General features: G+C 39.5%; 1 protein-coding gene and 1 pseudogene across 8 annotated transcripts in view; one reads left to right on the forward strand and one right to left on the reverse strand.

The window, feature by feature from the left end:
• MPP4 (MAGUK p55 scaffold protein 4) overlaps nt 1–16,581 on the reverse strand; it is a 68,073-nt gene that overhangs the window by 17,830 nt on the left and 33,662 nt on the right. For 5 of the 8 annotated variants that reach the window (XM_045480758.1, XM_045480759.1, XM_045480760.1 and 2 more), the window contains 8 exons: nt 16,198–16,368; nt 14,449–14,529; nt 10,747–10,840; nt 10,240–10,348; nt 9,153–9,287; nt 6,581–6,729; nt 1,983–2,014; nt 359–415 (listed from right to left, as the gene is read on the reverse strand). In XM_045480758.1, coding sequence (XP_045336714.1) covers nt 359–415; nt 1,983–2,014; nt 6,581–6,729; nt 9,153–9,287; nt 10,240–10,348; nt 10,747–10,840; nt 14,449–14,529; nt 16,198–16,368 — 828 coding nt within the window. Of the gene's footprint in view, nt 1–358; nt 416–1,354; nt 1,366–1,982; nt 2,015–3,489; nt 4,235–4,266; nt 4,474–6,175; nt 6,730–9,152; nt 9,288–10,239; nt 10,349–10,746; nt 10,841–14,448; nt 14,530–16,197; nt 16,369–16,581 lie in introns of those variants that run through there. The other 3 variants (XM_045480763.1, XM_045480764.1, XM_045480766.1) reach the window with 3 other exon arrangements.
• On the forward strand, nt 8,244–8,343 carry LOC123600196 (annotated as a pseudogene).

Consider the following 16,581-nt stretch of genomic DNA (forward strand, 5'->3'; position numbering starts at 1 on the left):
CCAGGACATTGTGTCTCTAAATCCAGTATCCTGTTCAAGGGTCTGAAATCAATCACAGCTTAAGACAATTTACGTTGTTTAGGGATAAAAGACCTCAAAGAGTCCAAGAATGCTGTGGAAGTAAGAGTTTAAGTAGTACAATCCTTTATTCCACGAATGCTTCTAGACACTCTTCAGGCTACCCACTGCCTTGTTCCTCACTATCACCTTCCACTTCCTTAAACTGACTTTGATTCTATCCTCAACACAGCAGTGACTTGGGACTTCTGGGGCTTTGCCTCTACCTCATTGGTGATGTTTGTCATGCCTAAGGTCCTAGAAAGTCTTGTGACCCCACAAAAAAAGAACAACTTCTTACCTAGTGTGTTTTTTGTTCTGGGCTTCTTTTTCTTAGGACGACTAAGGGGAATATCACCTATAAAACACACACACACAAAACAGAAAAGGCTGCCTAAATTTCAATGCAGAGAGCAGTCAAAAGGAACTTTTAGTAGGGAAGACCTTTCCCTCTCTTCCCTAGGTCCAGCCAACTTCTACACATTAGGGGAAGGAGGCAAGAACTTGACAAAATCAAAGAAAGCTTATAGTATAATGCCAGTAGCTCACTGTTGGTCAGTAATATTAGAAACAGCGACATTAAAAAAAGAAAGAAACAGTGACATTTCTAATACTAGAAAAGTGGGCTCACAAAATATTCATCTGATCACCCACATTTTCCAGCCCCCTTGCACCCAGGTGTGGCCTGAGACTGGGTTGAGCCAATATACTGTGAGAACTGATGTGCAAAACATTGAAAGAGCTAGTGAATAACTCTCCAGCTTTCTCTTCCTTTGCTGAAGTATGTTAAGATGGCAGAGCCACAGAATGGAAGTAGCCTGAATCATGACGTCATAGCAAAGAGTGGTGAAAGGCAACTGGCCTGGATTGTTGCCACGGTGTACTTAGAAATATTAACCAGAAATATTAACCAGAAATAACCTTGTATGATATTAAGTTAGAGATTTTGAGGTTGGCATAGCATAGCCCAGTCTATCCTGATTAAATGAGACAAAAGACAATGTCATCCCTATTACAAAACTATAAACTAGCCAATGGTCATGTTGTGGGTGACTCCATCCTGGAATAAGTGCTTTCATATTTGTAAGGTAAAGTATCACTCATATAACTAGTGCTATAGATCAACCTTCATTTAAAAAATAGCAGTCATAAGGATATTTTGCTAAAAGGATAAAAGTATATTGCAATATTATAAATTATACCATTCAGATTCAACTTTAAGAAAAACATTAAGGAATCAAATTAACTTTTGAACTCCCAGTTTTAAAAGTTTTACATTAAGGATGAACTAACTCACCTTCAATAGCACTTTACATGACACCGACCAAATTTAATTAGGACAAAGACAAAAAAAAAAAGAAACTATTAATTAGAAATCTATTATATTGTTAGACTGAAAACTGACTTAAGTCATTGTAAATTTAAAAATAAGCTTTCACAGAGCCAGCTAGTTTATAAACTAGCATATTTTTATAAGTAAAAAAGCTAATAAAACTGTTAACAAAATAACCCCAATATTTTCTGAACTTACATATACATATTACCCACTGTCTATTAATAAAGTGGATTAAGCAGATTAAGAATTCTTATTTTGTCACTGATTAAAACCAGCTTAAACTGAAGAAACTATTCTAGCAACCCAAAGAGGATCAAAAGTCTTATAAACAAGACATTAAAACATTCAGAATGGATCCATTATCTTACCATGTTGACATTCAGGCTTTGAAACAGAACATTTAACTATAACTATAATCCTAATGATTCAAGAATTGTTTACCTTTAAACTTTTAGGAAGCCTTTTTCTAAAATTTTCAAGAAGTTTTCTCTGACTTATTATAATTTTGCAATTGCACTAGTCAATTTTTTCACTTTATTCATTTTACATTTTTAAAACTCAATAAAAAATAAAACTAACTTATTTTTACCTTGGCACAGGTGGAAGGGCTCGTGGAGGACGCTATGGGGAGAAGAAGAAAACTGCTTATAAGTAAAAGCCTCAGAACATCTTCATGTACTTCAAATCTTTTGATAACCCTGTTCATCAAATGAAACCCAAGAAGTACTACTGAGAATCAGATGGGCAATTCTAAATTTGTCTTAACAATTTCTAAATTTCATATAAAATTCCTTCCTTCCTACTACTCCTTTCTATCTACATGTCAGGCCGTGTCTTAAGGACTACAGTTACATTAATGAACAAAACAGAGAAATCCCTGCTTTTATGGAACTTTCTTTCTAGTAGTTAAGTATGAGAAGATTACACATATGCACATGCACACACATGCACACACACTCGCACACATACAAAAATGAGGGAGGATGTGGAGTGCTACTTTAGTTAGGGAAAGTCTCTCTGAGATATTTGAGCTGAGACCTGAATAAGAAAGGAGCCAAAGGGGAGCAAACACAAAGGCTTTTAAGAGAGATTACAGTGTTTCAGCTAAAAGAAGGCCAGTAAAGCTGCAGCACAGTTACAAAGGATAGGCAGGGGCCAGATTAATTAATTGAGGTCTTTTTTTTTAAGTTTATTTTTTTTGAGAGAGAGAGAGTGCACACCTGAGTGGGGTCAGGGCAGAGGGAGAGGGAGAGAGAGAATCCCAAGCAAGCTCCCCACTCTCAGCCCAGAACCAACAAGGGGCTTGATCCCACCAAGGGTAAGATCATGATCTGAGCCCAAGTCCAGGGTCTGAGGTTTAACAGACTGAGCCACCCAGGCACTACCATTAGGGTCTTGAAGACAAAAGGTGTCCAGATTTTGTTTTAATTAAACGAGAAGCCAGTAGAGGTTGTATGTCACAGAGTAACACACTTTTTTAAAGAAATCACTCTGAATACAGCATGAGGAATGCGTTTTAGGGCAGAAAGAATTACACACACACACACACACACACACACACACACACACACACCCGTTATAAATGCCACTTTACATGAATAAGAGAAAGTGTTTGCAGCTCAGGGATTAGAGATGAGAAGCATTCTGCGATCTTTCAAAATAAAATACTAACAGAAATACCTCAAAATCAATCTAATGTCCCAACTGTCTCATGCTCCTTGCAGAGGGCATGATTCAAAAGGGTTACATTTTAGACACTCTTAGTTTGTTCTACGATCGTCCCATTTAGCAATCCATTCGTTCAAACGGTGTATTAATACAAATGCTACGAGATTAGGGCAAAGCAGGCTGTCTTAATACTATCTGGTAGTTAAAATTACAACTGGAAAAAAACGATAGTCATAAGAAAGCGCTATTGTAAAGATGCTATGGATCGCGTTCTGTCCAAGGATTCAGTTCACACGCTCCACATTTCAAAAGTCCCGCAAAAATGACGTGTCACCCATCCACAAAGCCAACTTTAAGCCCCATAAAAGCAGGACAGCTCGACTGAGCACAAAATCCTAATAGCTCAAACATAACTAAGGCTCGCTTACCACCTGCTTCTTTCCCATTCGGTCTAAAACCCTGCTTCCCCGCGGCGCTCAGCCTCCAGGTTCGAAGAGCTCACACCCCGCCCCCTGCTCGCTCCCGCCCGGGCAGGCCACGCGCAGGCGCCGTGCGTCATTGGACTGCGCGGCACTGGCTGCTGTGGCGCTCTGCCCTTCTCTGCAAGGTGGGGGCGAGGATAAGCGCGGGGAGCTGGTTGGGCCTTTGCAATCTAGCCTTGCAGAAAAGGGGACGTCGGAGTGGGGGTTGACGTGCCAAGGAAAAGAGACTCCAGCGGGCATAGGACAGCAATCACGGTTCCACCCATGGTTTCCCAAGTGGTTGCAGTGATTTGTTCCTGGGAGGTGGGAAAAGACCATGATTAAGTCTCCGCTAGGAAACTGCGATCTCTTTCCTGGGCAGGTAAATGCCCTCCGGGAGGAATCCGCATGAGAGACCTCGCTGGCAGCCCGGGAACACGCAGGGGGCGGGAAGGCAGCGAAGAGAGACGTTGTCATAGCAACATCGGGCGCTCAGGCCACCAGAAACTTCACGCCCTGCTTCTCCCCTGGCTCCAGGAGTTCGGGTCCCGGCGTCGGGAAGAACTTCTATTGCCCGCTCCAGTCTAATCCTGTGAGCACCAAATGGGTGGACGCGCACACATCACTGGCAGTGCTCTCCCTTTGCGATCCCCAGCCCTAGGCATGGCCCCGCCTCAGGGCCAGCTGAAGCGTTAGGACAGCACCCTCCACCGCTGCCACTTCCGTGGCCGAAGAGCCGCTCACCGGTTCGGCCTCCAGGCGGAGCCCCGAGTCCGCCCTCATTGCGCTCTCCCAGCCGGGGTCTCTCAACACAACGGCCGGCGGCCCGAGCCTGGCTCCCGCGACCGTGCCTCCGGGACCTACGTCAGGCCGGGGCTTTGCGGTGTCGGGTTAGGCCGCAGCTCTGGGGGCCCAGGTCTCTGCCCGCCGTCGCTGTGTCAAGCCCCGCCCACCAAGGCGTCAGAGTTAGGGAGGGGCGCTGTTAGCCCTGTAGTGAGCCTGGTGGAATCACTTTTGTCAAGCAGTGAAATGAATCAAGTAGGCAGTCAAGGGCTGTGAGCAGAGAATAGATACCGCTAAACCCAAAACACTCTGTTGGTACTGAGAACTGATAATCGGCAATGCCAAGATTGCCTAGAAGAGCCAGGCACTGATCATCCCTAGAACCAGAAGTCTGGAAGGGCTAAAGTTACAGAGAGGGAAGGAGGCAAAGCATAAGAGACTCTTAAAAACTGAGAACAAACTGAGGGTTGATGGGGGGTGAGAGCGAGGGGAAAGTGGGTGATGGGTATTGAGGAGGGCATCTGTTGGGATAAGCACTGGGTGTTGTATGGAAACAAATTTGACAATAAATTTTATATTTAAAAAAAAGAAAAAAACATTTTACCTTACATGGGCAAATATGAATAAATATTTGAAATTGAAATATTAAATTGAATATTAAATTGAAATATTAAAAAAAAGAGACTGATCTCTGAACATAATAGAGACCACTCCACTGCTTGAACATAATGTGCAGGTAGCAACCAGAGCTGACCTGGACCGGACTGAGTTTTCATCTGAAGGAGGCACTCATTGACTGACCTGGCGTTTGATTCCTTAACTTCTTACCCTTGTATCTTGTTTATTGTGACTTTATCTTGTGTCATGTGAAGTCAAGTTAAACAGGTAGTGAAATGTCATTCAGTTTGGAATCCTGCATCTGTTAAAATTGTGTAAATCCTGCTTTATGAGTGAATAAAGCTGACATTATGGAAAAACACAACTCGTGTACCACCCTTACAAGATGCTGGAGACACCCACGCCCCCACACCACACACACACACATACACACAAGCCCAGTGTTTCAGGGTGGGTATGTATTGATACAGACTAGTATCAGATTTTTTTCCAGGTGTGTGGGTGTGGGTGTGTGTGTGTCTGTGTGTCTGTCTGTCTCTGTTGATACAGGCAATTCTCAAATTTTCGCCAGTTGCTTATCTTCCATCTCTGTAAATCAAGTTTAGGAAAACTTTTTCTCAAAAAAACAGAAGATCAAATCCGAGATAACCTAAGTATCATTAAAAATGACTTAATTCTCTTTGGTTGGGGTTTCTTGGGGGGTTAATTTTTTTCTTTGGTTGTTTTTTTTCCCCCTTTGGTAGTTGTTTTTTTAAGATAATCACTTTAAGTAAAAAAGAACTACAAATACCTTGAAGTATGCACTTGGTTTCTTTTATAGTTAAGAAAGAGATTGGAGGAATAGAGGGATGGTGTGGGTATGGGGAATGTTAGAGAATGATGCAGAAGATAAACAGATACAGGGCCAATAAGAGTGACTGCAAGTCTCAAGATCTAGGGAAAAAGAAAAATAAGACTTCGTGGAATAGCATCCTCACCTTGTGGTTTTCTCAGATACAAGTCTCTAGGACTAAAGTCAATTGCCCTTTCCTAGTTTAGGCATAATATGGATGTTGGCTTTTAGGTAAATTAATGATTGTTACAGCTCTGAACAGAAGAATAATTTTTTCCTTGTAGATTGATTTATAAATGATGAGGGCAGTGTCTTTTCTGTAAGTTTTCACATTAGATGTGAAATGTGTACATTAACCCTTCTTTCTTGCTAAGTCAAGTAAAAGCCATTTTCATAAAATAGAAGTTTCATGAGGCAAAATCCAGTTTCTGAAATTAAATACTACTTATTTTATTTAGTGAAGCTCTTTTATCTGAATTGTACAAAAACCACATGAAATCTATGAAAGGTTCTCATACTCACTGGCTTAACATTGTTCATACTCCTACCATTGCTCATATGAGGTAAGGGAAAACATTTTTTCCTGAAAGCCAAGGAGGTAATTCTACATACATACAATGCAAATATTTTTTTCAAACCGGACTAATTAATAAACTGCACCACTTTTAAAGTTGTACACATTATAATGGAGCAAATCCTGCTGTTTTAGATTGCAGCTGTTATTCCAGAGCTCTGTAACAGATGAATATTGTTAAAACCCCAGCATTAAGCAGGAAGCCTCATTAAGACTCAGTATCAGAGGAAACCCATGTTGCTGGTACCCACTGAGGCTCCTCCTGAGCCTTCTGAACTGCAGACAACAATTGGGCACAGGCATCTTGCAAGTTGTCATTCACAATCACATGATCAAAAAACTGGCCAAACTGTGTCTCCATCTTTTGGGCTAAATCCTCCATCTCTTGTAGATCTTCATCCTTTAGGGGAAATGAAAAAAATATGGATAGCACAGACTTAATAAGATAAATATAAATAATACACAGTTTGTTTTGATGTTATATTCAGTTGTGAAACTATTTATAAAAACACTTAGGTCAAATAAACGTCCTCTATTCTAAACCACAAAACTTATGTTTCTATCTTTACTCTTACCAAATGTTTCTCTGGTCAAGACTTTGCAAAACTAAGTAACAGTTGGTAGCCAGAACAACCCCCTCAACTTCTTATTTGGACTTAAATTATATTATTCTATTATCTAAACACTTGAAGCTTTCAAACCATATATAACGAAGAAGAAGAAGAAGAAGAAGAAGAAGAAGAAGAAGAAGAAGAAGAAGAAGAAGAAGAAGAAGAAGGCGGCAGAGGAGGAGGAGCAGGAGGAGGAGGAAAGGGAAAGAAAGAATGAAATTTACCAGTTAAATATAAGTAAAACTTACACATAAATTTCAAATGAAATTTTAGAAGGTAAAATACAGTTTCTAAAACTAAATACTGATAAGAATGATATCATTCTGCCACTTTCAACATGAAGATGGTGACCTGGTTCTATTGAATTAGACATACCCTAATTGTCCTTTGCCTCATGAGGCCATGACTTAATTCACTTTTGATATCGATTTCCTCTATGGTGAAATGTTCATTTAGTGAGAGTCATTTGGCCTTCCTCGGAACTAATGCATTAACTTCACTGCTGTTATTTTCTTATTTGTCCATAACAATTAAAACAGTACAGCTTTTTGACAGTGCAATCATAAAAAACAAATAGGGGGGAGCTTGGGTGGCACAATCTGGTAAGCATCTGACTCTTGGTTTTTTAGCTCAGGTCATGATCTCACAGTTTGTGAGCTTGAGTCCCAGGTCAGGCTCCGCGCTGACATCGCAGAACCTGCTTCATATTCTCTCTCACCCCCTCTCTCTTTGCCCCTCTCCTGCTTGCACTCTCTCTCTCTGTCTCTCAAAGTAAATAAATAAACTTAAAAAATAAAGTAAAAAATAAACACAAATACAAATGCAGGCACTGCAATGTTGTGGCAGTACTCCTTTACAAGATGACAATACTCATGATCCAGAAACAATTTTGTTGATTTGTTTAGCTTGCCATAATGAGAACACAATTTTAAATGCCTATGAGATTCAGAGAATTTATACATGGACTCCACTGTCTGAAACGCAAACTGAAGAATCAGATTTTCATACAGTAGTCACTTAAAAAAATATGAAGACAGAAATAATAACAAAGGATTATACAAATATACCTGTTTTTCACTTCAGAAGCACATATATTAAATTTGGTTTTTTTTTAGTTTTTTTAACATTTATTCATTTTTGAGACAGAGAGAGACAGAGCATGAATGGGGGAAGGTCAGAGAGAGAGGGAGACACAGAATCTGAAACAGGCTCCAGGCTCTGAGCTGTCAGCACAGAGCCCGACACAGGGCTAGAACTCACAGACCGCGAGATCATGACCTGAGCCGAAGTCGGACGCCCAACCGACTGAGCCACCCAGGCACCCCTTAAATTTGAAACAATACAGATTAACATGGCCCCTATGCAAGGGAGACATGCAAACTTATGACGTATTCTTTATGTTTAATTTCAGTTTTATAAGATGAAAAAGTTCTAGAGATCTCTTGCACAGTGTGAATATATTTAACACTACTAAACTGTACAGTTACAAATGGTTAGGATGTTAAGTTTTATGTTATGTGTTTTTTACCATATACACAAAAAAATAAGTGGATGTAAGTTGATCAAATAAGTTGATCTAGGTGATGGTTATCTGGGTATATGCACATGTAAAAATTCATTAAGCTGTTATACATAAGATTTATACACCTTGCTGAATGTATATGATGACTTAAAATAGTTAAGGTAGATTTAATGAAAAAAATAAACTGGAAAGAAACTAGTTATTCCAGGAAGAGTTCACTGATAAATCCCACCTGTCTTGGCCCCTCTATTATTTCCATCATCATTAATACATAATATTTGCATTTAGAAATATATTTTATATAGATAACTCATATTACATATAAGATATATTCACTACAACATTTTAAAAGTAACTTCTCAAACTCTTTCATAAGATAAATAATAAAATATAAACATCAGGCTTGTGCACACCCAGTTTCCATGTGGCTTTGCAAACTGTGGCTTGAGGTCATTTTTTTTTTTTTTAACTTAAGCCAGACTAGAAAAAAATAATAGTATCATAGCATTTATTAAACATTATTTTAATATCTACAAATGATATCCAGTAAAAAGGACAAACCATAGGGCATTTCATTATTCATTAGAAACAAAAATCACATTCCTTAACACTGGAATGTTGTGAAAATAATACAATGATTATTTTTTTACTAGAAAAAAAATGCATCTGTCTATTTTCTCTGTATCTTACCTTGAACTTCATGTCCACAAAGTAGTCTGTAATGATCTTGGCATTTTTCCGAGATTGCTTCATACAACTCATGTTAGATGGCTTTATAAATATGACATAGGGCTTTAGTTCATGGGTTCGAGCTATTTGAATACCCTACACAAAAAAAATAGGTTCATATTTAAAAACAGAAATCTTAATTTCCTAGAGTCAACATGAATGTTCCCAAATTTTCTAAGACCAGAAATTAGCAATTATTTTCAGCCAATTTATTTTTATTTATTCTCCTTTGCCCTCAAGTCCTCAACTCTAAAAAAATAAAAATTTTAATAATTAAGAGATGGGGTTCTAGAATTAAAATTAAGTTTAAATTGTGGCTCTTCCTCTCACTAGTCATGACACCCTTATGAAATCTGAGAATAGGATCCTATAAATAATCTCATGGGAAAGAGGCAAAGACAAACTCTGCAGGTGGATCAGTTCTGTTTCACCCTCACTCCCCCTTCCTCTTGGCTATTATCTTATATTGGATACTACTGACATCTTCACACTGACCACCAGCCTTGACCCAAGTAAGAACAATTGTCTTATCCCCTGATTCTCTTTAGTACACGTGGTATATTTAAAATGACTACCAAAAAAAATCCCACAAAATACAAGCATCAAAAAATGGAGCCTACACATTGTGTGTTCTTTATCCTAACTTGCTCACTCCTGCCTCACTCCACATATAGTCTCATAGAGGTAGCTACAGATATGACAACATGGGAACCTCACCTCCTTGTGTAAAACAACATCTTATTCTCTCCACAAATTTCCTTAATGCCTTTGTGATCAAAGTCAAAACAGGATTCTAACTTTTCTTTATAGCCACCAGCTCAGTTCTCTTTTTGTGTCTGAGAAGCAAGATTCATTCCCTAACTAAAGACAAGATATTGGCAACTGTTCCTTTACATAAGATCCTGGTCCTTAGATATGGTAAGTGGTCTTATCCCTAAAAGGCTAAAAGAATAAAATGTCTCAACTATGATCTACAGCAATATGCACAAAATGCAAGACATTCATTCATTACTTTGGGGAGGTGGGAAATATTCTACCATAGACCTACCTGAGGCTCTAAGTCCATGACACAGATCTTTCCTTCATCAAGGACTGCTTGAACAGCATCCACGCTGGTGCCATACAGGTGGCCTTTGTATTCACCATACTCGAGCATCCTGCAAGGGTGCCACAAGGAAAACAAGAACTCTTTCTACAAGTAAAATACTATTATAGTAACATGAAGATAAACTCCAACGAGATAGAACATAAATATGTGGACTTCGGTAGCACAAGAAGAATTATCAATAGGAGAAAATCAATAGGAGAAAAAAAATATTAGGAGATCTAGGACTCAACTATTTCTCCAAAGTCTCTAAGACTGGCAACTCAGTTCTGCTCCCTCTCCCAACCCAATAAGTTAGTGTAGTAGTTGATCAATTTGCATTTCCTTGCTTAACTCTTCAGAAACAAAAGGAATTGCCCCAGAAGCTTTGGATAATGCATAAAAATGGGGCATGTATTTTGAAGGTAAAATAACCAAAGGTGAGAATCAGATTCTGAATGTATAGCCTACCTGTGTCCATACATGAGGCTTTCAAATGTTTCCTTTGACACGTAATGATACTCACGTCCATCCATTTCATAACTCTTTTTGGAACGAGTAGTATCTGTCAAAAAACGGAATTTAAAAAAAATGTTTTCAAATCTTTGAAATGTTTTGGTTTATTACCAATATACATTTGGATAAATATTTCTAATCAAAGTAAATAAACGAATACATAAACAGGTAAATAAAATGCTAGAACCAAAAAGACGGAGCCTAAATTGGTGATAAGAAAACAGAAGTTCTCATCAAAATCAGTTCATCTATAAATCTTTATTAAGTAATCACAGTGTGGACACGAATGTATTAGGTATTGAGCTAGGATGGGGAGACCCTAAGGGATTGCTGCTCGTACTAAAAAACAGGCATGAGTGAATTATATGTGAGCCCCAAGATGCCTAAAGGCCCCCAGGTAACATATCTTATGTTTAGATAATGCATTTTCCAAGATCTCATTTCATTGCTCACACTGCTAGCTTGATGAAATGCTATTTCATCACCATAGTTTACTGATAACTAACTGAAGATTTTAGAGAGTAACTTGCTCATGTACACAAGACTAATGAAAAGCAAAGTTGAAAACAAGAACCTACGTGTTCTGACTCCTCCTAGACTAATATTTTCTGCTACACCAGATTGTCTCTGAATTGAAAGGAGAAAGCCCATGACAGTCTGTCTGCAGTTTTGCCCAAATGCATTGATAGCCAAGGGAGATGGTGATTAGTTTTAGGGAACTCCAGAAGGGAAAGACTGGTGGAGTCTGGATTCAGTCCCATTTTTTTATTATAGATTCCTCAAGTTAAATAGTACTTGGTATAGAACACAGGAGCTCACTGAATAACTGAAAGTGATTCATTTTCTGTTCATCTATTTATTCAACGAACATGTACTGAGTGCCTCTGTTCTGGATATATTAGTTTCCTAGAACACACAGATGAATGAACCACAGTTCCAACTCTGTGTCCTATATATACCACAAAGCTTCTAGTTCCTTAATCTGCATTGCCACAAATTCTCCCTGTTCATAAAAAAAATGGCATATTTGCATTTGTACTTGACAAAGTTTAAGAATGAAATATACGAACACTTGATAATATCAACACATGGAAATGACAAAGCAGGAACTTGACATAGACCCTAAATGATAAAAGAAGTTAAGGACATTCAAGAGGTTTAAAAAACAAATGTCATCTGAGAGTCATCTTTTTTTTTCTTTATTCAAGGCTCTCTGCAGATACTTAGAATTCCTACAGTTATGCCACCTCTCCTATAGCTTTGTACTGAAAAAAAAAATTCTGGTAAAACACTATACTCTCGGGTTATAATAAATTATGTAAATATAAACCTAAGATTACTAATTCTCCGTGGCTTCTATTGGACTATATTTTATATGGTAGGTTAAAATCTGTGAACTAATGCATAACTAGATGTATTCTTTTTAAGATTAAAACTATTCACTCAATTTAGGGGCGCCTGGGTGGCGCAGTCGGTTAAGCGTCCGACTTCAGCCAGGTCACGATCTCGCGGTCCGCGAGTTTGAGCCCCGCGTCGGGCTCTGGGCTGATGGCTCAGAGCCTGGAGGCTGTTTCCGATTCTGTGTCTCCCTCTCTCTCTGCCCCTCCCCCGTTCATGCTCTGTCTCTCTCTGTCCCAAAAATAAATAAACGTTGAAAAAAAAAAAAAACTATTCACTCAATTTAGAAAGCAAAATATGGTCAACATTTTCTCATTTGAATGATGACTAGCTATACTGCTTACAATTATTCTATGTTCTATGGGCATTTTATTTTTATCCAGATTATTGAAAAATGGTGATTTCTTCTGTGGTTTTAATTCAAGTTAGTTAACATACAGTATAGTCTTGGCTTCAGGAGTAGGACTCAGTGATTTATCTCTTACATATGACACCCAGTGCTCATCCCAAAAAAGTACCCTCCTTAATGCCCATCACCCATTTAACCCACACCCTCCACCCACCTCCCCTACAGCAACCCCTGGTTTATTCTCAGTATTTAAGAGTCTCTTATGGTTTGCCCCCCTCTCTGTTTTTATCTTATTTTTTCTTCCCTTCCCCCTACGTTCATCTGTTTTGTTTCTTAAATTCCACATATGAGTGGAATGAGGGCTCTTTCCCTAATTTGGCTATTGTTGGTAGTGTTGCTATAAACACTGGATGTTGGAGATCAATGTCCATTCTTACACATGTGAACAGTGTTTGGAAAGCACAACCTATGGTATATGATCATAAAGCAACTTTTTAAAAATTGTTTTTAAGTTTAGTTATTTTGAGAGACAGAGCAGAGGAGGGGCAGAGAGAGGGGGGGAGAGAGAGAGAATCCCAGCAGGCTCCATGCTGTCAGTGCGGAGCCCGATGTGGGGCTTGAACTCACGAACCGTGAGATCATGACCTGAGCCAAAACCAAGAGTCAGACGCTTAACTGAGCCACCCAGGCACCCCTATAAAGCAACTTTTTCTGTCACCTACTGCCTTCTGTGGGACAAGACCTTCTCCTGGTCCTAGATGAAAATCTAAGCAGTTATCAGGACTCTTCTCATTACTCTTAGGTTAAAAAAAAAAAAAAAAAAAAAAAAAAAAAAAGGCCACCATCACCTGTGCCACAAATGCAGTCTTGATCTAATAAAATTCCATTCCCATGTAATAATCAAAATTATGATTATTTTAGGCTTCTCCTCCCCACACCTGGCTCAGACTTGCTGCAAGCAGGGAAGCCTGCAGTCAGAGAAGCCAGAAGTCAGGAAAGGGAATAGGATTCCTCTCCTCCCTTTCATTGCCTCTCTACTATTCCTCTCCAGCTTTCTAACTGTCCAAGGCTACAGTGCAGAAAGGAGAGGAAAGAGCAGGAAAATTCTCACTTCACTGATACTGATGCTGGATACTATAGGCTCCTTTTAGATATTTAAATCTGGTAGATATTTAAATCTGGCTCTGCTCTCCTAGAAGATGCATTGGGTTATTCTGCAAACCCTATCACCACCACCGTTGCCACTGAGTATCTCAAATCCATCCCTATGCCAGCTAGTCACTTGTGATTTCTAAAACGGTAGCTACTTCCCAGACTATAGCCATTGGCCACTCCTTTAAACTCTTTCCATTTTTTCAGGTATAATTCTGACATCAGTCTTCCATGCCCCCCAAACTGCAGGGAACGCATGCAAAGCTCTTAAGTGGTTTCTCTAAGTTCCTCTCTCTTGCGTTCAGATGAAGAGGAAGAACCTACATGCACATTGTCTTTCCTGCCATGGATGATATAATCATATATACAGACTTATATAAACTTATATCTGTATATATTGAAATTTTCAAAATAAAATAAGGCATTTAAAGAGCCAAGCACAGTGCCAGGTAGATGGTAAGTAATTAATGAATGTTAGTTATTATTGCTAAATATTAGTTTTCCTGAAGAGTCATCTATATAGTCATTGAGAAATGGAAAAGAGACAAAGTCCCCCTTTAAAAGCCTACATGTCAATAAATCAATTCCCTCTATTAAAATAAATATAGTTAGAAATATTATACAAGGACTATCCCTAGTGTCTGATATATTTTTACAACAAAAATGGTATGGCATAGTTAACCGAGATCAGTGCATCTGCAGAGACAAAGACAGTTTTACCGAAACATGAACTGCTAGGAAAGAAAAATTACACATACGTGGCACAGCACTTTGGAAATGGCTAGGATTACGTTCAATAAGTTGTCTTCTCAGTTCATTTACTCCAACGCCCGAAGGTCCTAAATACAGAAAGTCACATGCAGAAATTATAAGATGTGAATAAATATGATTATGTGGTAAAATCATCATTTCAGTTCTTCTACTGAAAAAACTTGAGAGCAAATTTTTTGGGAAATGTTTTTAGTTTCTCACAAACTGAAACAATTCCAGAAAGCTCTTAGGAATTTTCCTGGTGACCCATGGAGTAACCCACACTTCTTCAACATTCCAGAAATAAGCTGGGGAATTGCAGGAACCAGTCACCTCAGCAACCTTCATCTAATGTCGGACACTGAAAATTCTCTGGCCTCATTTCAGATAATCTGAGACAATCTGCCTTTCCTGTCAAATGAAGTTTCCATCACATCACAACCCAGAAATCAGCCCCTATAATTATGGGTCCCATGACTTATAGAATTCAGACATATTTCCTTTTTTTTAAGTTTACTTATTTATTTTGACAGAGAGAGTGAGTGGTAGAGGGGCAGAGAGAGGAGAGAGAGAATCCCAAGCAGGCTCCACACAGTCAGCACAGACCCCGACCTGGTGCTCGAACCCACAAACCATGGGACCATGGCCTGAGCCAAAATCAAGAGTCAGACGCCCAACAGACTGAGCCACCCAGACACCTCCAGACATACTTCCTGATAGATAGTTGAGTCAACACTGTGTGCAATTGGAGTCAGAGCTGACTTCATGCAATTACATAGGGCCCAGGCTTAGCATACTACACTTGGTTTAATGCTCTTCTTTTGCCTTCTTGAAATCTTAATCATCATTAAACAAGAAGCCCTTGTATTTTCATTTTGCCCTGAGCTCTGCAAATTATGTAGCCGGTCCCAGCTGCAGGGCATGTTGTTCTGCTCTACAGGGGCCTCCCTTGATTACAGTTGGAATACACAGAGATGGCAGCAAGACATTAGTTACTACAGCTGCAGGGACCAGCTTTGCAGAGCTCTTGGTCACAAAAGCACGTCACCCCAGTACTGTATTTGCCCTGTTCTTTAGCACCATATATAGTCCAGAAAACTTTAAACATTTTTCTGAAGAAGGTGGTTACAAATTTCTTAGGGAAATAGATCTTAAGGATTTTTATTTATTTTTTTTAAATAAACTGTGGTTTTTTTAATGTTTATTTTGAGAGAGAGACAGACAGAGAGCACATTCAAGAGGAAGCGAGGGGCAGAAAGAGAGGAAGAGAGAGAGAATCCCAAACAGGCTCCATGCCCTGCAGTGGAGGCCCAATGCAGGGCTCAATCCCACCACTGTGAGATCACAACCTGAGCTGAAATCAAAAGTCAGATGCTTAATCAACTGAGCCACCCAGGCACCCCAAGGATTTTTATTTCTAATACAGACTGATAATGCAGTCTGGGGGAATACTCACCTATGCTTACAGAACAAACTCAAAACAGGTCAAAAAAAGAGAAAACAAAATTTCATAATACAATCTGTTAATACCCCCAGTATATCATGGCATACCACATTTAATTGTAAACAATAAAAACATGAGACAATAAAGTTTTATTTATAAACACACATATAAGACAGGTTTTTTTTTTTTTTAAGGTGTTTATATTGGCGTCCCTAAAGAATTCTAGTTTTGCCACCACTCCCAACACAAAACCACTGACTCTAGAAGGAAAAGTTCACTATGGGGGAGGAGAGACACAGTTCCTGAGACGTACCCACGAGCACTATGAGGCGGTGCTTGTCTGAAGGGCGTCGCTGGTACCTGACCACCTCCTCGTAGGGGGCGCCTGACGCGCTCAGACAGCCGCTGGCACTGCAGACCCCCGCGTGTTGCTGGCGCAGGTGAGACTTCCGGCGGCAAAGGCGCATGCTCCGGCGGAAGCCAGCTGGGAGGGTGGAAACGCACAGGATGTTACATCCAGGTAGGAGAGATTATTTCTCTTGCCCCGCCCGATGGCGCCTGCAGTGACTGCAACCAGCAAGTGTTAATTAACATAATCACGTCTGTCTAAAGGTAGAAAATAAGAAGAGAACAGAAGGAAAAATAACAAAATGCCCCCACATGTTGCCGCTAAGTTGCACCCTGTGCCCACCATGTG

The sequence above is a fragment of the Leopardus geoffroyi genome, chromosome C1, assembly GCF_018350155.1.
Source record: "Leopardus geoffroyi isolate Oge1 chromosome C1, O.geoffroyi_Oge1_pat1.0, whole genome shotgun sequence".
Lineage (NCBI taxonomy): Eukaryota > Metazoa > Chordata > Mammalia > Carnivora > Felidae > Leopardus > Leopardus geoffroyi.